The sequence below is a fragment of the Rhinatrema bivittatum genome, chromosome 7 (genome assembly GCF_901001135.1).
Source record: "Rhinatrema bivittatum chromosome 7, aRhiBiv1.1, whole genome shotgun sequence".
NCBI lineage: Eukaryota > Metazoa > Chordata > Amphibia > Gymnophiona > Rhinatrematidae > Rhinatrema > Rhinatrema bivittatum.
Genome location: NC_042621.1, coordinates 242,867,614 through 242,891,722, shown reverse-complemented (window position 1 = coordinate 242,891,722; position 24,109 = coordinate 242,867,614). Strand labels below are relative to the sequence as shown.

The window sequence follows — 24,109 nt, the reverse complement described above, 5'->3', positions numbered from 1 at the left end:
CCCCTCAGCAATAGGACTTTTAAAGTCAAAATCAACAATAAAGAGTCACCCCTAACAAAATCAACTCTTGGTGTACCACAAGGATCCTCCTTATCTCCAACCCTCTTTAACATATACCTCCTCCCCCTCTGCCAACTGTTAACAGATCTCAACCTAATTCATTATCTGTACGCAGACGACGTGCAGATTCTAATCCCCATAACAGAATCAATCTCAAAAGCGCCCACCCATTGGAATAACTGCCTTTTATCCATCACTAATCTACTCAACAGTTTAAACTTGGTACTCAACGCCTCTAAGACAGAGCTTCTCCACATCTCCTCAAATGAAAACAATATCTCCCCACCATCACCACACAATTCTCTCATTACCTGTAAGCAGGCTAGAGACCTTGGGGTAATTCTAGACAATCGACTAAACCTAAAGAAAATGGTCAATACAACCTCCAAAGACTGCTTCTACAGACTACAGGTTCTAAAACGACTTAAACCACTCTTATTCTTCCATGACTTCAGGACAGTCCTCCAAGCGCTTCTGTTCGCCAAAATAGACTACTGCAGTGCCCTTTTCCTAGGCCTCCCCAAATCCACTACCAAACCACTGCAGATGATACAAAATGCGGCAGCGAGATTGCTGACTAGTACCAGCCGTGGCGAACACATCTCACCCATCCTCAGGAACCTACATTGGTTACCAGTGAATTTCAGAATTCTATACAAATCAATCACCTTAATTCACAAAACCATCCATCATCAACTTCAACTCGACCTGGAAATCCCATTCAAACTCCACTCCTCTAACAGACCAACTAGAGATATTCACAAAGGCACTCTGAAATATCCCCCCACTAAAGCCTCACGCCTCTCTACGACCAAAGACAGAGCTTTTTCGATAGCAGGCCCATCTATCTGGAATAGCATCCCATCAAATCTCAGATTGGAGCCATGCCTTTTAACTTTCAGAAAAAGACTTAAAACCTGGCTCTTTCACCAAGCCTTCGCCGATCCACCAGACAATCACTAGTTGTCCTTCACTCTAACCCGGTCTGGCATTTATACTCACGAACAATGGACTCTGACACTTCCAGGTTAAAGCACCTTTTAAGCTTTTAACCCGTACGCTCTATGGTAACACTTTATATTTATTTCCTGCCTTATCTTCTTTCCAGCTTGTCGCAAGCTTCCAAGTTCTCTTTCCCTGTTGATTGTAACTTTGACCTATTCCTACCTATTGTTATCTTTCGTTTACTTGAATTGTTACTCCAGTTATACCCTTGTTAAATGTAAACCGATCCGATATGGTTATTTACTATGAAGGTCGGTATAAAAAACTGTTAAATAAATAAATAAAATAATGTGCAAAAATCCCTCCGTGGGTCTTTGTAAATCCCCTGCCGCTTGTCGAGGTGGAACAAAAGTTACTTTTTTTTTTTTTTTTTCCATTGCGTGGCAATTCCCTGCTTCCCCTTGCCAAAACTCTCCCTAACCAAACACCCCATCAATCCATACATACCCTCCCAATACAACATATTTCTTGATTGTCTAGTGGAATCTGCACCCACTATAAAACTGCCTCCCCAGTAGTCTTTTGGGCCCTCACAAACCTGCTTTTACTTAAAAAGAAAACAAACAAACAAAAAAACCCTCCCTTTCCCACCCCCCCCAAAATAAAATCTCTGGTAGTTTAGTGGTGGCCCAGAGCATACCCTAGGCTCCGGGCTAGTTAACACCATTTTTCAAAATGGTGTTTGCCAGTCTCTGCCCCATCTCATGATGAGTAAAAGCCGGCTGGCACCATTTTGAAAAATGGTGCCAGATGGCCTGGCACTTAGGGGATACTCCAGGCTGCCAGTATACAAAGAGGTGTGTGTGTGTGTGGTTTTTTTTCCTTTTAAGTGAAGGACGGATCCAGGTGTTGGGGGAAGCAACCAGACTACCAAGGAGGCTGTTGGGTGGAGGTGAGGCCAGAGTTTACTAGACTACCAGGGAATATATTGTATGGTGGGAAGCCTACTACTTGGGGGGGTGGGGTGGTAGGGGGATGCATGGGTTGGGGGTTGTTTGGTTTAAAAGAGAGGGGTTTGGCAAGTGGGGATGGAGCATCATTGTCTTTTGCGTGTTAATTGCTTACTGTGGCTTAGCGAATGAAGCCTAAGATTTGGGAGCTTGGATAATAGGCTCCATACCCAGGTTCTTGGGGTCGCTTAGATATTTTCCTTCCTTCAGCGAAGGACAGTAAATGTAAATCTATGCAAATTGGATCAGGAGTCTGTCCTGATGGTCAAATTAAACCTGAATCTATATCCTTCAGTGGTCCCTGGTCAGAGGTAAAGTCTGGATTTCCACAGATGCCTGTGGTACCACTGTTTCCATCTGTTTAACAGAGAGGTTCCTGGACTTCTGTTTCCGCATCCTTACCCTAGACTAGAGTCTGGGGTTTTGATAAGTTTCTCTTCAAAGTTTTCGGTTTACAAGATCTTATGTAAACAGAGAAGAATTTAGGCAGTTAGGTTCCTTATTGGCTGATATGGATTCAGTGGAAGCTCTCTCTGTGAACATTCATTGGCAATCTCATCAAGTTGTAGAATTCTCCAACATTGATCTGTATGGGTTAGGTGCTGCCAAACTTTCCTAGCATTGGGATGGGCCCTTAGCCCAGATACTGGCGGTATAGCCCTGCAGCCCAGAATGTATGTGGTAATGTATATCCTCTTCCTCTGGCATCCAGAAGGGATTTTAGGGGGAAAGACCATGATGTGGAAAGACAAGGACTTGACATGGCTTAACGGAAGGGTCCTAGAATACTTTCCACTGTTTCACAGAAACTTGTTTAACTGCCTTCTACATTTTTTCCCATGTTAGTTGGATAACGGATGTGGTTCAATTTAATTTGGGTGAAACTGGGAATTTTCCCACCACGTAGAAGCTTTAGATGTATGCTTTTTATATGGGGCGGTTTTCAGTTGAAGCTCACCACTGAGTCTTCTACTGTGTTGTGGAATCTCAGCAAGGTGCTCGAGCAGTGTCTAGAAGTTCTTTTGAACTTCTGCACGCTTGTTAGTAAAATACCTGACCTGGAAGGTCAAATTTTTGTAAGTGGTCATTTGGCAGACTGAGTATGCCACCGACCCTGGTGTCTTTCCCATCTTCTTTGAAGTTTTTTCTAATAAATTGTTTCTATGCTTGTTTCTAGTAACTGACTTTCGCGAATGTCTACAAAGGTAATCTGTTTCTGTTCAGGTACAAGTAATCTGTAGCCTTCCATCTGGATGGCTAGAAAACCCCCAGATAGTTTATTCTGGTTTTTATCTTGACACCAAAAAACCTGTAATGATTATAAACAAGAGCTCTATATTCTCTTGGTTAGTGAATTATGCCCGGAGGACCTGGGTCTAGTGGGATATGTCAGAGCTGATTGTGCTGAGCTCTGACTGTATCTGATTCTAAACAGCAAAGTGGGATTTTCTCCACATATTCACAATGCACCACTGTTTTGACAGGAGTTCCTGATTTGAAACTGAATTTTAAACAATCTGTCCTATGGAATCTTTTTGAGGTGTAAAACCCAACTAATTTCCTCCAAAGGCCTGTTATTGGTCATACTGCAACAATAACAACAAAAAGGATATGTGGTTGGCCTGTTGCCATCCAAAACAATAGTGCTTTTGGCACTGTTAATTTTTCCCTTTTTTTGTTTAAGCCAGCCTGTAGCTTGGGAGTTTCCCCATGTGGGGCTGCCATCCTACTTGTCACCAGAGAAAATTACATTTAGCTATAACGATGGTTCTCCAGTACACAGCAGGATATAAGTCCTCTGGAAACGCTCCTGCCTCCTCTTGTAAAGCAAAAGTTAAAAATCCAGCAAAAATAAATTAGGCAAACAAAAAGTAAACTAAAAAAAAGTTATGGAAAAAAGTTTCTCTGCCTATAAAAAGCTTGACTGGCACCCAAGTTTCCAGTATATTGTTTTCACCCCGGTAAAGCAAAATATATCAAATAACCTTAAGGTTATATATATAAAATGTTGCCTAAGTAAATGAATGCACAAATGATTTAGTGGGATAGAATGAAATTCTTGTCATTTTTTGGACTGGAAAACATTTTTCACAGATCAGTAAGCTTCTCCAAAAACTAGTCTTCTAATTTAGGACTAGTAGAGGATTTCCATCTTTGCAGCAAAACTATATTTTATGAATGATTAAAGCTCACTAACTTACTTTTTTTTTTTTTCTGTGAATAAACAGTCTGACTTAGCCATGCTGCATGGGTGACATCATCAGGAGGTACCAAGCAGAGTTGTTTCACAAAGCTTGTAGAGCTTTCAGCTCTATCATTTATTTATTTATTTAAAACCTTTTTTATACCGGTGTTAGTGTGAACATCACATCGGTTTACAATATAACAAAACGAATAGAAATATCATACATGTACAACTCTTCCCATACAAATTCCTGAAATCTGTCTGTTTTTACCTGCATACAGCATGGACATTAAAACCTGTCTTTTATAAAATTTCCTCTTGCCTTCTCAAATCTCACATAAGTGAATCCCAAACAGAACTTTTAAGTGCAATTATGACTGAGAAGGCAACATCTGGTTTTAAGTACTGATCCTTTGGCCACATAATGTCAATTACAGACAGCCTCAATTATTGTTGTTTGTGTCTGGGCCCTGACCTTGATCAGGTGAATTGCTGCAAATTGTGGCAGGATGTCGCCAAGGGCCCAGAGGCAGCAGTCTAAAAAAAAAATAGTGCGCCTTGAGATGGGAGGGCACATCCCAATCACCCAAGGGAGTCTTCTCTACTTCAGGATCAGCAAGTTTCTCCTCTGACGAGTTGCGAAGGTAGGAGATCATCTCACTCCTCTCCGGGACAGAGAAAAGAGTTGCAAAGCCCGGAAAGCTGGCTGGCTAGCCTCCACGGGGACAATGTGCACATTGAAAGTGTAGCCGAAAGCCCCACTGAAAGTCTATGCCGCATGGATCTGTGCCAAAAGAGATGCAGCCAATGCATAACCACGCCTGATGCGTTACGCCCAGGCATAGCACAAAGAAGACTGTTACATACGCACATTGCATGACGTACCCCGAATGACACAGAAAGCGGCACGCATGGCACAAGAGCCACATTGTTATAAGCCTCATGGCTTGAAGACCAGAAAAAGGCTAAAAATCCGGTGCTGGATGATGTAGCTTCGTGAGGAAAGAAAAAGAAGGAATGTGAGAGACCAATGACAAAAGACCATACTGGCCCTATAACCTCTAGGGAAGTAGCTTCCAATGGCCACAGCAAGACTTGATGTACATTGGATCACGATGCACCGCCACAGTCGCACAAATACTGAACTCCATCTGAGTCCTCCCAGACAATTGCTCATCAAGGATATCCCGAGACGAGTGGAGCAGCTGTGGGTAAAGAACTGGTCAAATCCTTCAAATCTCCCAGCGTATGATATCTTAGATGCGATGATTCCACCTCCTGGGGAATTTATTCCTTGTATGAGGCAGCTTTCCATCTTCTTGCTAAATTGTTCTGGCTTCTGACCTATGGCAACAAGGTCTCTGATTGCAGGAGCCACAACCAGTCTGCTCACTTTTTCCACTGGGCAACACAACTACTGCAGAGCACGAGCAAGTATTAGTGCCGGAGGTGGACATCCCACCACAGTCACTGGGGCACAGATCACAAGTGGTAGGTCAAATTATGGATATTGTATGGAACTTCTCTGTTTCCACAAGTACTGTCACCTATTGTCCCCCTGGCATACCTATCCAGCCAGTCACCGTTGAAGTAGTAATTCCAGGAGTGCTGCTACTACCTCCATCTTCAGAGGATACCAGAGAAAAGCTCTCAGCATTGTTTATACCTTCAAGGAACCCATCTCCAACACTAGGATTGGTTACTCCTGTCCTTCCTTTTCCAGGGGAGTCATCCATTAGTTCTACCTGAACTTAGTCCGACCCACCAGATCATTCCTTTCCACCAGATGACTTGACATATTCCTGTTTTGAGGAAAATATAGGTAATTCTCTCTCAGATAAAGATCCTGATCCTTGGACGGAAATTATTGGAATCTTAAAAGATATGAGACATACCAGCTGAACCATCTTCACTGCTGTCATATTTGGTACTTGACAGAGTACTCATATAGGGGGAGCTATTGCACGCAAGATCGATTTTTAAATTTCGCCTGAAGACGACACTGGGATATGAAGTCCATACGTGAGGGGGCGATACCGGATTTGATGTTTACGAACGGGGACAGTATTTCTGATATTGTAGTAGATGATTATCTGGGAGCCAGTGACCACCGGATGGTATTAGGTCTCAAGAGATGAAGGTTTATTCTAAGGCAAGGGTCCTAGACTTCAGGAAAACTAACTTTCTCAAAATAAGGAGTGTTTAGCTGAATGGGAAAATCTAGGGGAAGTAGAAGGGCAGTGGGCAAAATTAAAAGGAGATATAAGGGCACCTAATATTTTTGTTAGGAATGTAAATAAAGGAAAGAGAAAAAAAGGACTGTTTTTTTAATGGTTTTCTAAAGAAGTAGCTGAAAAGTTAAAGAGAGGAAAGGTTAAAATTTGTAAACAAGAGATTGCAGAAAAAGGAAGACAGGTGACATCTGGAAAAATTAAGAGAAGCTGGGAAAGTAGTCAGGAATGCAAAAATTCAAATAGAAGAAAAAATAGCAAATAAGGTAAAACGGGGGTCTGGCTTTTTATTTTTAATATGTTAGTGATAGAAGGAAGTACAAAAGTAGTATTGTGAGACTCAAAGGTGACGGGGAAGGAATATGTAGAAGCTGATGAGGAAAAAATCAAAATTATTTAACAAATACTTCTGTTCGGTGTTCACTGTGGAAGGGCATGGAACAGGACCATGTTAAACAAACACAAATAAGATTGGAAATGAGGTAAACCTCAGTCGATTTTCAGAACAGTGGGCCAAATTAAAAAAACTACGCGAGGGCATAGATTTGTGCACCCAACCCGGTGCGCACAAATCTACACCTGATTTTATAACATGCAGGAGCAGCCACGCGCATGTTATAAAATCCAGGGTCTGCGCGCGCAAGGGGGTGCACAATTGTGCAACTTGCACGTGCCGAGCCACGCAGCCTTCCTCCGTTCCCTCCGAGGCCGCTCCGAAATTGGAGTGGCCTCGGAGGGAACTTTCCTTCCGCCCCCCAGCCCTATCTAAACCCCCCCTTACCTTTAATTTTTAAGTTGTGCCTGCCTCCAGGCAGGCATAGGTTGTGTGCGCCGGCGACAGCCGGCCCGCGATCCCGGGCACAGCGGTAAATGGCCGCTGTGCCTGGAGACTCCGGCCCCACTCCCTTTTTCAAGCCCCGGGACATGCGCGCGTCCCGGGGCTTGTGCATGTCGCTGAGCCTATGCAAAATAGGCTCGGCACGCGCAGGAGGCTTTTAAAAGGGTTATGCACCTAACCCTTTTAAAATCCACCCCAGTATGTTTGTGAAGAGCTAACTAAACTTTAAAATAAATAAGGAATGTGGCCTGGATGAGAGATATCAGAGGGTGCTAGGGGAACTTAGAGATGTCCTGGCAACTCTACTGGCTGACCTTTTCAGTGCTTCTTTAGAGTCTTACAAAGTAGCTCTGGAGGACTGGAAAAGGGTGGATGTAGTTCCTATTCATAAAAAAAAAATGGAAGCAAGGAGGAGGCTGGGTTCTACAGGCCAGTTAGTCTGACCTCTGTGGGAGCAAACTAATGGAATTGCTGCTAAAACAGAGGATAGTGCTATTTTTGGAATCCAGTGGATTACAAGATATGAGGCAGCATGGTTTTTACCAATTTCTTTGATTGGGTGACCAGAGATTTGGATCAAGGAAGAGCACTAAGCGTAGTATACTTGGATTTCAGCAAGCCTTTGAAACTGTTCTGCACAGAAGACTTATAAACAAATTGTGTGCCCTTGGTATGGATCCTAGAGTGACTGGGTTAGAAACTGGCTAAGTAGGTGATTAAGGGCAGTGGTCAATGGAGTTTTCTCTGAGGAGGGGGTTGTTACAACAGTGTGCTTCAGGGACCGGTTCTTTTCAAAATTTTTGTGAGCGACATAACAGAAGGTTTGTCAGGAAAGGTTTGTCTTTTTGCCAATGATATCAAAATCTGTAACAAGGTGGACAGCCAGGAAGAGGTGGAAAACCTGAGGAGGGATCTAATGAAGTTTGAGGAATGGTCTAAGGTCTGGCAGCAAAGATTTATTGCTAAAAAAATGGAAAGTAATGCATTTAGGATGCAAAAACCCAAGGGAAAGGTATAGTATTGGACGGGAGCGGGATCTGATGGTAATTGTACCTGATGATCGTAAGATGGCCAAACAGGTGGATGAAGTCATGGTAAAAGCCAGAAAGATGCTTGGCTGCATAGAGAGGAATAGTAAACAGAAAAAGGGAGATGGTATTATCCCTGGTGAGTCCTCACTTGGAATATTGTGTACAATTCTGGAGACCGTACGTTCCAAAGAAATTAAATAGGATGGAGTGAGTCTAGAGAGTGGCTACTAGAATGTCAGTGGTCTTCATTGTAAAGAATATAGGAATAGACAAAGATAGAGGAAAGGTGAAATAGGGGAGATATGATAGAGACATTCAAATATCTCAAAGGTTTTTGTGCACAGGAGGTGAACCTTTTTCAAAGGAAAGAAGGCTCTAAAACGAGCTGAGGTTGAAAGGGGGTAGATTCATAGTAACATAGTAAGGACAGCAGAAAAAGACCAAAATGGTCCATCTAGTCTGCCTAGCAAGCTTACCAAGGTAGTAACTGCCACTCTGTGCAGGTTACCCCCATGTTTCTCTTAAGGGTAGTAACTTAACTACCACTCCATCCGGGTTAGCTTTATTATTTATTCCCATCCTCTAGCCTTTTAGGGATCCACAGTGTTTATCCCATGCCCCTTTGAAATCCTTCACAGTTTTAGTCTTCACCACTTCCTCCGGAAGGGCATTCCAGGCATCTACCACCCTCTCAATAAAGAAATATTTCCTGACATTGGTTCTAAGTCTTCCTCCCTGGAGTTTCAAATCGTGACCCCTAGTTCTACTAAATTGTTTCCAATGGAAAATGTTTGTGGATGAAAGGTTTTAGTGATCCATGGTCAAGTATCTGAAGGTCTGTATCATATCACCCCTGCTCCTCCTCTCCTTCTCCAGGGTATACATATTCAGGTTCTTCAACCTCTCCTCATAAGTCATTCGATGGAGACCACCCACCATTTTAGTCGCCCTTCTCTGAACCGCCTCCATCCTGTCTCTGTCTCCTTTGAGATACGGTCTCCAGAACTGAACACAGTACTCCAGGTGAGGCCTCACCAAGGACCTATAAGGGGATTATCACTTCCCTTTTCTACTAGATATTCCGCTCTCTAAGCCAAAGCCAGAAGAATGCTGGTCTGCAATTGCAGTATCACACCGAGTAATCTTAGGAAATATTTATTTACAAAGAGGGTGGAGGATATGTGGAACAGCCTCCCACTGGATGTGGTGGAGATAAATAAACAGTATCTGAATTCAAGAAAGCATGGGAAAAATACAGGGGATCTCTAAGGAAGTGATGAGAATTATAATGCTAAATTAATTGGACAGTGAGCAGATTAGATGGGCCTTACATTTTTTTTTCTTCTTCCATGTTTAAGCTACAATGCAATTATGTGGTGGTAGAATATACAATGTGGAAAGCAAAAAAAAAAAAATAAGACTACACTCCAATAAGACCATAAACTCCTGGATGACTTTGGTAAGGTGTTTCAGGGTGTATTTCTCGCATCCAGAGTGCAACAGCACCCATTTTATATGGTGCAATATTTGTACAAATGGGTACAAGTTCTCAACCCTACATTAGGTTGAAGGAGGGACAGCAGATTATACCGCAACCACTCCTCAAACTGGAAGAAGGCCTTCGACAGACATCTTCTGAGATCAGTTTACAAGGGTTGTGATACGACTGCAAGAATCTCAGCAACCTCAGTAGTGGCAAGGCAAATGGCATAGCTGAGAGCGAGTGGCATCAGGAAGGATGTCCACCTTGTTTGGGATACAACCTCTTTGGTGAGTAGCTGAGAGAGATAGTCTCAAAGGAGTAAAATGTCACAGTCCAATCCCTGTCCATGGGAGGGACCAGCAGACCATAGCAAAGCACATCTACCTTCAGTACAAGTGACTGCTTTTTTCCTGAAAAGATTCTATTAGCAGTATAAATAATACTGTCAAATTCCGTACCAACAGCTTCACCAGCCGTCTCCATCGACCCATGGGAGAGGCAAAAGGACTGGCAGCAGCAAAAATCACAGCCCCAGCCAATGGCCAAACTACAGCAGGATCCATTATTTTCTCAAGGAATGATCCAATATCGCAATGGACCAGTAGGTGTCAGCGATAATTCAGCACAGTTATCGCCTGAATTTTGTCATTTGCCCTCAGATGCCTCACTTGGCTACCTTATCAATAAATCAGTCGCAATGAACCATTTTATCCCATGAAGTAGAAAACTTGCTGATGCAGAATGCCATCAGAGAACTAACCCCACCCCAATACAATGAGGGGTATTACTCCAAATATTTCCTTATCCCCAAGAAATCTGGGCACTTTCATCCCATCCTGGATCTCAGGTCCTCAACAAACATCTCCATCTAAAAAAATTCAAGATAACATCTCTGGGAATATTACCATTCATCCAACCTCATGACTGAAGGTGTTCAATCGATCTCAAGGATGTCTACACACTAATCCTGTTGGCACTACCTCTGCTTCAGGGCAGGGGAGAAGCACTATCAATACACAGTTATCCCATTTTGGACTCTCATCTGGCTCCACAAATTCCTAGCTATGGAGGTGGCACATTTACGAAGATCGGGAATATGGATATTCTCGTACAGATGACTGGCTAATCACAGCACCTTCCAAGGAACTTTACAGTTGTATGCAGAAACTAACATCACATGTCTAGAACAACTCAGTTTTCTGATAAACTACAAGAAATCAAACCTACAACTAGTATAATTGCTGCAGTTCATAGGAGCCTGTATAGACTCTGTTCAGGCCAAAACATTTCTCCCTGACAGAGCTGAAACCCTCCGCAGCTTGGCAACTTGCCTGCATCACCAAACCTCCACAGCTTGACACATACTAGTGCTCCAGACACACAGCGACAGCAATACACATAGTTCCCTTCACCCGCCTCCAGTGGGGGTTATAAACACAATGAGATCAATTCCTTCAACCCCTTTCATCCAAAATTCAGAATACCGACCAAAAGAAATTGGGTACTGGTTGGTGGCTCCAACCAGGAGTGCTAGAAACAGGTGCTCTGCTGGAACCAGTTCTGCATCAGATCATTCTAACCACGGATGCCACCCCTCAGGAGTGGGGAGTACATCTTCATCACTTCAAATCACAGAATCTGTGGTCTTACTAGGAAAGAACGTATCATATCAACCTTCTGGAATTGAGAGTGATGCACTACGTGCTAAAGAGCCTTTCAGTATTTAATTAGAGGGACTCACAAAATGATTGATACAGACAACCAGGAAGCCATGTTTTATATAAACAAACAAGGACGAACAGGGTTTTGGACACTGTCAAGAAGCCCTTCAAATTTGGGACTGGGCGGACCGCAACGGTGCAATGCTGCAGGCCGCATGTCTCCTGGAAATTGCAAATACAGAGGCAGAAAGGTTCAGCAGAATCTTCTGCTCACACAAGTTTTCCTTATCACCGAAGTTCGCAGACAGTCTCTTCCTCCAGTGGGACGGCCAAGGATAGATCTCTATGAAACAGAGGACAGAGATAAATGGAATGCTTCTGCTCCATTTGTTCCAGTCTGCACAGGGAGGCTCTGGACTCCTGGATGATTTTGTGGCTCTGGCATGGCCAAGACAACCATGGTATGCATATCGTGTACAATTTTCAGTCAGCCCTCTGCAAAGATTAGGGTGCAGCCCAACCCTCCTAAACCAAGAAGCCTGCTCCCTCCTGCATCCACTCCAACCTTCCCTCAGTCTCATGGCATGCGGGTTGAATGCTCAACCATAGCACATTTGATTCTACCAAATGATGTTGAAGATATTGTCGGCCTTCTATATGGAAGAATTATGCTCTAAAGTGGAGTTGCTATGCGAAATGGTTCAGGGAATATTCTATTAGCCTCTTCACTTGCAAACCACATCAGCTGCTGTTATACTTACATCACCTGACCAAATTGGGTCTGGCAGTCTCCTCTATCAGGGTACATATCTGTGCCATAGCTGCATATCACCAGCAGGAGACTGGATCCCCCATCTCGAACATCTACTAATCTCCAGATTTATGAAGGGCTTAGGTACCCTGGGACAGTGACATCCTTGTAGCTCTAATGGAATCTCCATTTGAACCTTTGATACAGCTGAGCTCAAATACCCTTGTGGAAAGTGGTGTTTTTAGTGGTTATTTGTGCAAGTAGAGTGAGTGAACTACAAGCCTTATTTCACCACCTTCCCTCCCTAATTACACTTTTATTATGACAAAGTGGTCCTTCGCACACACTCAAATTTCCTACCAAAAGTAGTAACTGCTTTTCACATTAACCAAGCTATTACACTCCCAGCATTCTTCCCAAAACCGCACAAGCAAGAACGAGAAAATCTTAACACCATGGATTGCAAGAGAGCCTTGGCCTAGTACTAACGCAGAACATAGGCGCTCCTCACAACTATTTGTGTCCTATGATCCAAATAGACTTAAGAGCACCAGTGGCAAAGAGAACTCCTATCGAACTGGATTACCTCCTGCATAGAGCACTGTTGTGCTTCCAAATCACTATATCTCATCTGATTAAAGCACATCAGGTGCATGTTACAGCAACCTCCATAGCACAGTTGCATAATGTGGCTGTCAAGGACCTCTGTAAAGCAGGGTACCTGGTCATTAGTTCATACCTTTGTAAGTTAGTATATTAAAAGCCAGCATATATTTCCTTTTTGTCCTAATTTTTACATATTCCTTTTTTATGCAGACATTAGAAGATCTATCTAAAAAAAAAAAAAAATGTTACTGCTAATGTTTTTCCCATTTCCTCCTTTGATTTCTGCTGACTTCTGGCAGCAGTCCTGGTTTCCTCTGTCCAGCTGACCTTTCATTTTTGTTGTCTAATATCTTACATTTCCTGCTACTTTTCTGCTCTGTGCGATAAGGAAGGAGATAAAGACCAGTTGTTTTAAAGTGGATGGTAGGTTAGATAGCAATCACAAGCTGAACTGTTAATTAGCCAAAGGCTGTGAACTGTCAGAAATATGGGTCAGTAGTTATCAACTCTTCGAAGATGGACATTTGAAACTGCAGATAGTGCAAACCCCCCCCCCCCCACCCCAACTTGTTGGTCTACAAAGTGTTGAATGTGTGACTTCAGTAAGTGAATTGTCAAATCCTGGACATTGGAAGCATCAGCTTTCAGTTAGCAAATAAACTTGAATTGGAAACATTTCAATATCTTGTATATTAATAAGAACATAAGCTCAAAAAATAAATCCACACAGGAAAAACAAAGCTGTAAATAATCTTCCTGAGTTTAATGCTAGTTGACACATGGTTTTTTAAAATTATTTATTTATTTAATTTTTCAAAACAAATTTACAGAACTGCTCAGAAAATGACAATATAAATGACAGTGTTAATCAATTCTTACAAAATCAAAGAAATAATACAGTTTAAACGGAAAATAAACAAAAACTACCCTATTTTTATGTATGTAAGCAAGACCATCATACTAATAGGCAGTGTGCATTGCTGCAAGCTTAACTGCAACCATTGTTGCTTGTATCATGTATATATTCATAGTCTGCCTTACCAACATTACCATAAAACATTTTTTTGTACTTGTTTTTTCTTTTAAATATGCTCATAAAACTTTGTACTTACCTCAACACTTATGGAAAGGAAAATCCATCATATTTGGGAAAGACGCTGTGCCCACTGTTCAAACATCCTGTACTCGTGGATGAGCGGTCATTTATGTAAGCAAGATGGTCTTGCTTACAAAAATAAAAATTGTTGTCAACTTCCAGTATACAACATTAATTACATTTGGTAAGAACATAAGTTGCCATACTGGGTCAGACTTGAGGGTTCATCAAGCTCAGCATCCTATTTCCAACAGTGGCCAATCCAAATCGGAAGTTCCCAAACACTAAGTAGATCCCATGCTACCAATACCAATAAGAGCAGTGGCTTGTTTAATTTCATCTGCCATTTGGACATAGATGAAATTTAATGTGGACAAGTGCAAGGTGATGCATATAGGGGAAAAATAACCCATGCCATCACACTACTGCCTGATCAAAATGGCAAATGAAGATGGTGCAGTGGGGAGAGCAATGTTGCATCAATTCGCACGCAAGTAGATTGCTATCCACTGAGGAGTCCAGGTTGCAAAAAAAAAAAATAAAAAAAAAATATATATATATATATAGAAAGGAAAAGTGTTGGGTGGCATATTCCTCAGCTTGGGTCTTCCCATGCAGCATGGCAAATTCAGAATGCTTATCAACAGAAAAAAGCAAGTTTGCTTACTGTAAACGGTGTTTTTCATAGATAGCAGGTTCTCGCCTTTTCTCCCTGGAAAGCATCTCTTCCATATACTGTTATAACTCTTGCTTTGATATAGACTGAGTCTTGAAATAATCAGCTTTGTGTGCTGCAGTCTCCTGGAATGCTGAATTGCATGGAAAGAGCTGCTCATGCCCAGTAGAGCTGAAAGCTCTCTAAGCTTTGAGAGACAGCTCTGCCTAGTGCTGCCTGATGACAACACCCATGCAGCATGGCTAATACATCCTTCTGTCTATGGAAAACACCACTTACGGTAAGCAAACTTGCTTATTTCACAGACATCTGCATACCATTTATGTCACTAAATATCATTAAGATGGTAATTTTCAAAAGGCACTTCTGGTAAAGTGAAGTTATGTAATGGTGGTTTTCCAGTGTCCTCACAAGGGTTACATCATCCAGTGAAGCTCAGCACGGAACTGATTTCAAAGCTTCTAGAAGCCTTGAGCATGCCCTACTGGGCATGTACAGCTCTAGCCACCTTCCTAGAAAGACCCTTCATATGATGAAGCTAAAACCTGGAGAAACCAACTTTTTCTTATTCATTTTTTTGTTTTATGTTTTGCCTTCGTTCTCCCTTCAGCTCCTCTCCACCTAATCTATTTCCTCTCCCCTTTCCTCCCTTTCTCTAGCTTCCTTAGCTCGTTCTCTGGTCCATGGCCATGACTACAGTAGTGTCTCTTCCCAGGCTGGCCCTTTGCTGGAAGTGTCTCGCTAATTTGATCCTGCAATGGAAATGTCTTGAGGAGGAGTAGTATCTCTCTGTGGCCCGGGATCATGGCAGTGTTTCCCTGGCATGGCCTAAGGTAGTAAGAGTGATTTGCATCTATTCTTGGTATAAGCCCATGGTGGCAACTTCTGTTGGGCTTGGGATAGTTAGATGCTAGCCTCAAATTAGGCAACTTGGCACCTTTTGGATTTTTCCAGCCCTGAACTTTACCACTGTTATATATGTGAATAGTGTACATTGTTTTATGTTTTGAAGATAAGCATGTATAGTACAATATCCAAGAATCTGGTGTGGAAGAATATTTTTGTTGCTTCCCTTCTTTTTCATCTTTCTTTTTGGTCTGTTTCACTATAAAAGAGTACATAACATGAGAAGAAAAAGCTTAAAATATCCATGTCATGCTAGCAAAGTAAAGTTTAAATGATTTGTAACTATCTCCAAAATTTGTTCTTGCTGTATTGATGATGAGTTTGGGTTTCATTGTGTTTGAATACTTGTTTTCAGCATTTACAATAAATCCTATTAGCGTAACAGACATAATAGCAATGCTGCCTCTCTGATAAATATCGTAGCAGTGCCTGTGAAAGGTATCACAACCTACTAAAACTTCCAAGTTGTTCAGGTTTCTGTTTAGTGTTTTTTTTGTTTTTTTTTTGTGGTAGGGACCTGTAGCCATGTAATTTGTCTTACAAAGCAGTGTATACATTCATAGAAGTTATATAAATAACATCAAGAACTATAACAAGCAGTCATGTTTTTAATTCTAGGAGCTTGCAAATCATGGTGATAAACTTCTAAGATTTTGGCAAGTTATTCCTCTGTTCCACCAGTTCGCTGTTTGGGGACACACTATTTTTTCACCTTCCTGCTAATGATGTAGCCACATTTTTTCAGTAGCTGCTGCTAGTCAAAGATAATCTTCCCTGGAGTCGAAAAAAAAAATTATACCTGCAATCTCAAAGGAGATCATTTGCAGCATTTATTCCATTGTGCTCCACTGAACAGCAGTGAACAACTGATATGAAATATTTTGTAAGAACATGCAAGCAAAGAAAAAAAGTGCTATATGAAAAAAAAAACGAGCACACCAGCTTTGCATGCAGGTCACTTTTAAGCAACTTGCTCTTGTTAATGAGACCTTTTTGTGATTATGAGGGTAGGGAGTAATGGAATACCAGCAATGTCTGTGTTGGTGATTTCCTACTGCCTTGTATGTTTTATTCTTAATGATTCTGCTCATAGTTGGTGTTTCCTTTTGTAATTTTCTGAGATTGCTACTGTCTTTGTAATTTAACAATTTTGATTAGAGAACCTAAACTATTTTTTAATCTTCAGAATGTTGGACAAGATAGTCCAAGCACAGAACAAAAGCTCCCATTTCCTGTTATGGGCAAAAAAAACCATTCAGGTCAATATTCAGTAAGTTGGCAAGCAGAGAAGTTATCTGGATAAAGTTACTTGGATAACTTCATCTAAATATTCTGCAACACTTATATGGGTAGAAATGCTGCTGAATATTCTCAGTTAAAGTTACCTGGGTACCTTTTTGCTGCTCACTGGCTTACTGAATATTTGCAAAACATGTAGCATGGTCAAGTCCCGTCGTCCCCCCCCCCCCCCCCCCCCAAATATTAAAAATTTGTCTGGGGATGAAGAGGCACTGATCCCTCCTCCACCCCAACCTATACCTTGAAATATGTTTACCAAAAATCCCCATCCTAAAAAATGTCCCAAAAAGAGAGCGGTCATTAACCTGCTCCTGCTCTGCTGAACATCAAGTGCCGATAGCACTGTATACTGGTTATGTAGGAGTTAGGGTCTGATAAGCTTTTAAAAAGAGAAGTGCCACAACCTGTTCTTTAAAAGTGACTTGCTGTAAAATGCAGCTGGCGGCTTTCTTATGGCATGGTTTGTCTCATCTAGGTTTTATAATTTCACCATGAAAGAAAAGTGACACATTTCCTCCCATAGACTATAATGGGAGCTGTAAGACTGCAGCAAGGGACATTCTAGAGATGCTCCAGCCTTGGGCAGGAATAAATATGTTCAGTGCAGTGTGTTGGTGATTAATTCCTTGTGGATGGAGCAGAGTTTAATGGAGCACCTGTAGTGGCTCTGCCTCCTCTGCGCCTAGAAATTCTTGTTTTGAGCTGTGCCAAATAATTTTTTACCATTCTGCATGTCTCCCAAATAGACCCTTTTATGGCAGTTTTTTTTTGACAAAACCTGAATTTCCCAAGATAGTTACCCTCTAGAGCCCCCAAAATCCCATGTGGTGGATTGACACTAATGTGTTTTAAAGGGGAAATAGGTGGGTAAACCAAAAGCCTAATGAGGTATAGCTGCTTTGATATCTAACAGCCTTGCAAGGGTTAAAAGTAAAATTCAGCAGACATCAATAGTTTATTGAAGAAATACTCCTTTTTGCTTCATAATTTGCAGAAGGCTGCAAATGTCAGTCATGATGTACTGCCTCTTGAAATTAGTCAATAGAGCAAACAGCAAGAATTGCTGTGGGCAGAAAATAAGCACTGTAATCATGACATAACTGGGGTCAGTGATTTATGGATTTCAATATAGTAGTAGCTGCATATGATTGAAAATTTACTAGGTCACTAGTGCACCAAAAATTTTATTCGCAGCCTGCAGGCATCTTTTGAAATGTGCAACAAAATAAAAACCTTTGAACCTGTTTTGACACTATGCAAGCTCAGTGGATGACATGCCAGCCCAGAGAGTCTCATTTAAATGCAAATGTACGACAAACTTTTGCATCCAGCTCCTTTTAAAACATATAGGATGCCTACAAATGTGCCTCTGAGAACATTCTAAATAAGATTGACATACACAATAGGAAAAAAAAAAACATTGCAAGTAAACTTAAAATAGATTTTCTTTTTATTTTTTAAAGCTGGAAGCTGAAGCGGTTCCTGAAGTATCTGAAAAGTATGAAATTAGTTCTGTGCCAACGTTTTTATTCTTCAAGGTAAGAAAATAATGAAACGTTCCTGTTAAGGTGTGTTTTGGGTCTTAAAGGTTTGGTCCTTGCGAATAGATGGTTTTGTTATGCAGATTTGAGTTATGTCAGGTTACTTAATGATGTAGGTCACCACTATAAAAGTGTGACACTAAAAGTGTAGCAGAAGATTAAGCACAAGAGATTATTAAAAAAAATACCATGGGGTTGATATTGTAGAGCTTCCTTATTTCTAAAACTGAAAATGTAAACTATTTTGAGAAACAATTAGATTGGATATATGCAAAAATAAAGGTTTTGTATTTTATACATTATAAAACTAACAACTGCAGTATTTCTCACCTTGTATAAAAAGGGATTTTTAAGGGACTTCTAGTACAGTAATAATAGTATGCTGTTGTGGCTGACAGAAATAAGCTGAGACAACTGAATTAAGCAACGATGATATTGCTGTTGTGGCCTTCGTACCAAAATCTATCTGTATCTGCCAGATCTGTTTGCTGTGCCCTCACCTCTGTAAGCCCAGACTGCTGAGCTCATAGAAAACATTGCTTTGTTATTATGATGCTTTCAAATTTACAATGAATGCCTCCTTGCATTTCTTTTTTTTTTTTTCAGAATTCTCAAAGATTGACAGATTAGATGGGGCTCATGCTCCCGAATTAACCAAAAAAGTTCAGCGCCACATATCTAGCTCTTCTGTTCCAGCTGGTGCTAATGAGAAGCCTCTGGAGGACCTCCAAGTGCGCCTGAAGAATTTGATTAGTGTTGCCCCTTGCATGCTGTTTATGAAAGGAACTCCTCAGGAACCCCGTTGTGGTAAGAACTTTGAAAGGTGTTTCCGTTCTATAATTTATAGTTTTATGTTTTCTTTTGCTGTATTAGGAATGACATTGTGACAGTAAAATAGAGATGCTAGCAAGTAAGGACCAATTAGCCTATCTAGTCTTTCCAGTTTTTCTGGTACACAGTGCTAAGGATATAGCCCAGCTGCCAGCTGTAGAAGTTTGTCCACTTCCAGGGTATTGCTCTTATCCCAAGCTTGCGTATTCTTGTTTTTCTCATTGGTTCTCTACCATCCTGGGTAGATGAGCATGCAAGTTTCCCTATGTAATCCAACACTGTCTTTTCACCCATCCCTATATGATGCCATTTTTGTAATAAAGTACTAAAACTATTGACTGTTGCCCAAACATCCAGCTGTCTAGGTCCTTAAGGCTTTGCAGGATGTTACCCAACCAACACAAACCTGCCAGCATTGACCTGGTTGGTCTCGGGAACTGAAGCCTGCTGATCCCAACCCAGCACCCCACAGCCTGTGGTGGTGTTAGGTCATGCTTCCTTTTTCTGCCCCTGTTTCTTCTTTAGTTTTTCTGGATAGTACTCGGCCACCACCAGTCTGCTGGAATTGACAGAGTTGTAGCCTGCTGGTTCCAAACTGGCTACTTCAAAGCCTGCAGTGACACAAGGTCATGATTGCTTTATCTGCACCTTGTTTTGTTATCACTTGCCTCTCTTCATAAGGGAGTGAAGGATGAGTTGTTTGCCATCTCCAAACACTGTCCTACCACTGTCCTCTATAACTGTCCCAAGCATGCTGGTTCCTCCCACCCACTTCTGCTGGTATGTTTTTTCTAGTCCTTTAACGCCCTCTCAGGAAAGAAATATTTTCTCATGTTTCCTGTGAACATTCTCTACAACATCGTCATACCATGATCCTTTGTTCTTGAAATTTCTATAGAAACTTTCACCTTTCTGTAATTTGGAACCTTTCAAATATTTTAATGTTTCTATCACATCTCCACTTCCGCTTCTTTCCTCCAGCAAGTACACTTTGAGCATATAAAGCCCTCTATGTAGGGTTTGTGTTGCAGACCATGTATAATTTTATTACCTCTTTTCTGAACCGCAAATCTTCTTCATGTCCTTACAAAGGTATAGCCTCAAGAACTGAACACAATACTCAATATGAGGTTGTACTAGTGACCTGTACAAGGGCACTATTGCCTCCTTTTTCCTGTTCATGCTACCTCTACTTATTCAACCATACGTTTCTCTGTTCTTTTATTACATTAACTGGCCACCTTTGGAATATCTTGTTCAACAGATTCCTGTTCTTGTCCTGAATGATGGACAGCTAATATATTTTTGTGTCCCAAATATGATTTTACACATTTTTAATACTGAAGCTTATTTCCCAAACCTTTGATCATTCTGCAAGTATTTTTTCTCTTTTAATAAAACAAAAAAAGGATAATAGCCCAAGAATTTCTAATACTTCTGTTGACAGGCAGGCATGAATCAGCCATAATGCATGGGTGTCGTCATCTCATGACTTTGACATGGGCCCAGCTCTCAGAGCTCAGTTAAAGCCTTACTGAGCAATCACAGGAGTTTCCATGCATGCAGCCTTCCTCTGAACCCTTCAGTCTTTCTTCATTCAAGCTATTTCACTGACGTGTTTCCCGGTCTTTCTCCAAATTTTTTTGCCTTGTTTTTATCTCAAACTCGCAGTTTGTGAATTTCTTCTTTCTTTGTTTTTTGGCTTAGCTGATTCAGCAACCCCTCAAACTTTTCAGTTCTACAAAAAAAATAAAATAAATTATAAAACAAACTGGAGAAATCAGACCATAAAGCCTATGGTAAGTTAGCTTAAGGCCTGTGAGTATGGGCGTCACGTCTCAGCAGTAACACCCATTCCATTTTCTTTTGCTGCCTGGGCCTGGATCGTGATGTTCCCAGCTGTCTTAGTCTGGGTCTAATGTCCCCAAGGGTGCAGCAGTACTATGCCTGGAAGATGGAGGCCCTGTGGAAGACACCATCTGGTAAAACCCTGAAGCCTTGTGTGAGAAGGAGCAGTGAAGCCACTCTTCCTCCCAGAGTGAGGCGTCTTCAGACTCTGCACCACAAGAAGCCAAAGTGGGATTGCAGAATGGGAAATTGTTGCCTTGGCATGGGCATCCTTGACCTTTTAGGTATGGAAGATATCAATGACACCTGAGCCACTTGTTCTATTCAGATCTGGCACCAGCCCAAGCGCTGTTGTGTTGGCATGGAACATGCCCTCTAGGATGCTTGTCCTTCTTTCATGGAAGATAGAGCATTGGTGCAGAGTGGTTCTACCATCAACCAAACCTGGCACCGGTCAGTGGTTCATAATGGTGCAGAAAGTTTATAGTGACAGAACCTGCTGTTTCTGCAGTTGCATCTCATGTGCCTCTAAGTTCCTATATGGTGCCGTCTGTGACCCTTAGGAAAGATAAGTCTATCTGGGTGTCTGAAGAGAGTGCTTCTTCTCCAATTCCAGCACCAAGGATGCCTCAGCCAGTTGGAGCCCAGTTATTGAAGAGCTTCTTTGCCTCCTTAAGCCCTGAAGATCAGGGAGAGAAATAGGAGCCGCCTCTTTCCAGGATGGAGGAACCTTTTCACCGTAGTGTAGCCCACAGAGTTGATGAGAGGCTCATTTCTAATGTCAAGGACTTCTAGCAGTAGGGTAAGTCCCTGTCCTGCAGCTGTCGATTTACCTCCTCCAGGGGGAGTTCCTTCAAGGATCAGAAGGTCAGGAAGTGGAATCTGCTCATTTGGAGTTGCTTCTAGTTTTCCTCTTAGATTAACAAGTCTCCTCCTCTGTCTCCCTAATTGCCTTCTGGCTCTTCTTTAAGCATTTCTCAGTAGGCAAGTGAGAAGGAATCTGTGGGGATTCCATCAGATCCTCTGAACTTGCCTCCACATATGTCTCCTCTGGAAGATGTCAAGTACTCTCAATTTCTGGAGATGCTAGTGAAGACACTATCAGTGTGAGAAAGGAGAAGAACTGATGTCTTCAAGTTTTTGCAATGTCTCCAACCTTGGGTGAATTCTACATCCATCTTAGTACATAGCTTTTTCAAGGATCTGTAAATGAGGATATGGCAGACTCTTATATCATGTCTTCAGCTTCTCCAGGCTTAGGGTAGTCCAGCTACCACATCATTCTGTGGTGGAGTTGGTGCTGAAGTGGGCAAAGCACACCAGGGATTGCTCTAATACACCTCCTGGAAAGGATCTAAAGGCATTGGATGCATTTGGGAAGGTTTTCTAGGGATCTATATTTAGTGCTTGGATTGCGGCTCACTATTTGTCCATGGTGCAGCATTTGCACAACTGTGCAAAAGCTGAAGCCTTTGATAGAATCGTCAGATCCTGGGCATGTGGAATTCTACCAGGCTGTGGAGAATACCGAGGTATGTGAGAAGCATCTCATCTGCTCTGCATATTAAGTTTTTGACACTGCAGCTAGAAATTCAGCTTTCTATAGGAGCAAGAAGCCTCTCGTGGTTGCAAGCAAGTAGTCTCAGGGAAAATGTGCACCATTATCTGGTGGATGTGCCCTGCATTGGAGAAAACCTGGGGATAAAGTGCAGGAGATGGTGGCTCTCTGATTAAAGAGCATCAATTTACTGTGCAGTCATATGCAGCAGTGGGGGACCAGCTCATTTCAGCCAGATGCCAGTACTTCACCCACAAACATCCTTTTTTTTCCCCAGAGACTCCCCTTTTGACCTTTCCATTGTCATCGAGCGTCTCCTGCTCTGCCATAGCAGTTGCTCGCTAGAGGTCGGCAAGGGAGAAGTGTCAGGCGAAGAGCCAGCAGCAGGTACAACCTAAGCCTGGGACTAGTTCTTGAAGTCGCTGAGGCCCACCTCCCTGCCGCTGCATCCAAGAGATTTTTGGTCTACTTCTTAGCATTAGGTATTGCTATTTGAGGAACTCTCCTCCTTCTTACAGGCTAAAGTGGTAAAGCCTGTTCCACTATGGGAAAGAGAGCAGGGATTTTATTCCAAGTATTTCCTGATACAAAAGGAATCAGAGGACCTTGAACAAATACCTGTTGAAGAAAAAGTTCAAGCTGCTAAGAACTCTCCATACTTAGGTCAGACAAGGGTCCGTCAAGCCCAGCATCCTGTTTCCAACAGTGGCCAATCCAGGTTACAAATATCTAAACATTAAGTAGATCCCATGTTACTAATGCTAGTAATAGCAGTGGCTATTCCCTAAATCAGCTTGATTAATAGCAGTTAATGGACTTCTCTTCCAAGAACGTATCCAAACCTTTTTTGAACCCAGCTACACTAACTGCACCAACCACATCCTCTGGCAACAAATTCCAGAGCTTAATTGTGCGTTGAGTGAAAAAGAATTTTCTTCGATTTAGTTTTAAATGTACTATTTGTTAACTTCCTGGAATACCCCCTAGTCCTTCTATTATTCGAAAGTGTAAATAACTGATTCACATCTATTCGTTCAAGATCTCTCATGATCTTAAAGACCTCTGTCATATCCCCCCTCAACTGTCTCTTCTCCAAGCTGAACAGCCCTAACCCCTTTAACCTTTCCTCATAGGGGAGCTGTTCCATCCCTTTATCATTTTGGACACCCTTTTCTGTACCTTCTCCAGTGCAACTATATCTTTTTTTGAAATGCAGTGACCAGAATTGTACAGACCAGAGTTGCTTTTCCCTACCTCTTTAATTCCCTTTCTCCAAGAAGGAAACTGGCTACATTCCCTTGTGTTAAAGAATGCTTACATCCACATAGGGATTTTTCTAGGACACAGGAAATAATTCAGGTTTGTAATGGGGAAACACAACCTCCAATACTGCATAATGCCATTTATAATGCCATATAATCACAATATGTCTAGTTGCAAATTGGATGTACATATGTTTCCATATTAGTTGATCAAGAGCCCATTTCAAGAAGGTGCAATAGAATCCATGTGCAAAACCATAAGGGGTAGATTTTCAAAGGGGTACACGCGTA

General features: G+C 41.8%; 1 protein-coding gene across 3 annotated transcripts in view; it reads left to right on the top strand.

Annotated features, from left to right (window-relative positions):
• The window catches only part of GLRX3 (glutaredoxin 3), a 197,430-nt gene that overhangs the window by 64,108 nt on the left and 109,213 nt on the right, over positions 1-24,109 (top strand). For 2 of the 3 annotated variants that reach the window (XM_029609995.1, XM_029609996.1), the window contains 2 exons: positions 18,242-18,316; positions 18,926-19,126. In XM_029609995.1, the coding sequence (XP_029465855.1) occupies positions 19,087-19,126 (40 nt within the window). In that variant the 5' untranslated portion in view covers positions 18,242-18,316; positions 18,926-19,086. Of the gene's footprint in view, positions 1-18,241; positions 18,322-18,925; positions 19,127-24,109 lie in introns of all 3 variants that reach the window. The other variant, XM_029609998.1, reaches the window with a different exon arrangement.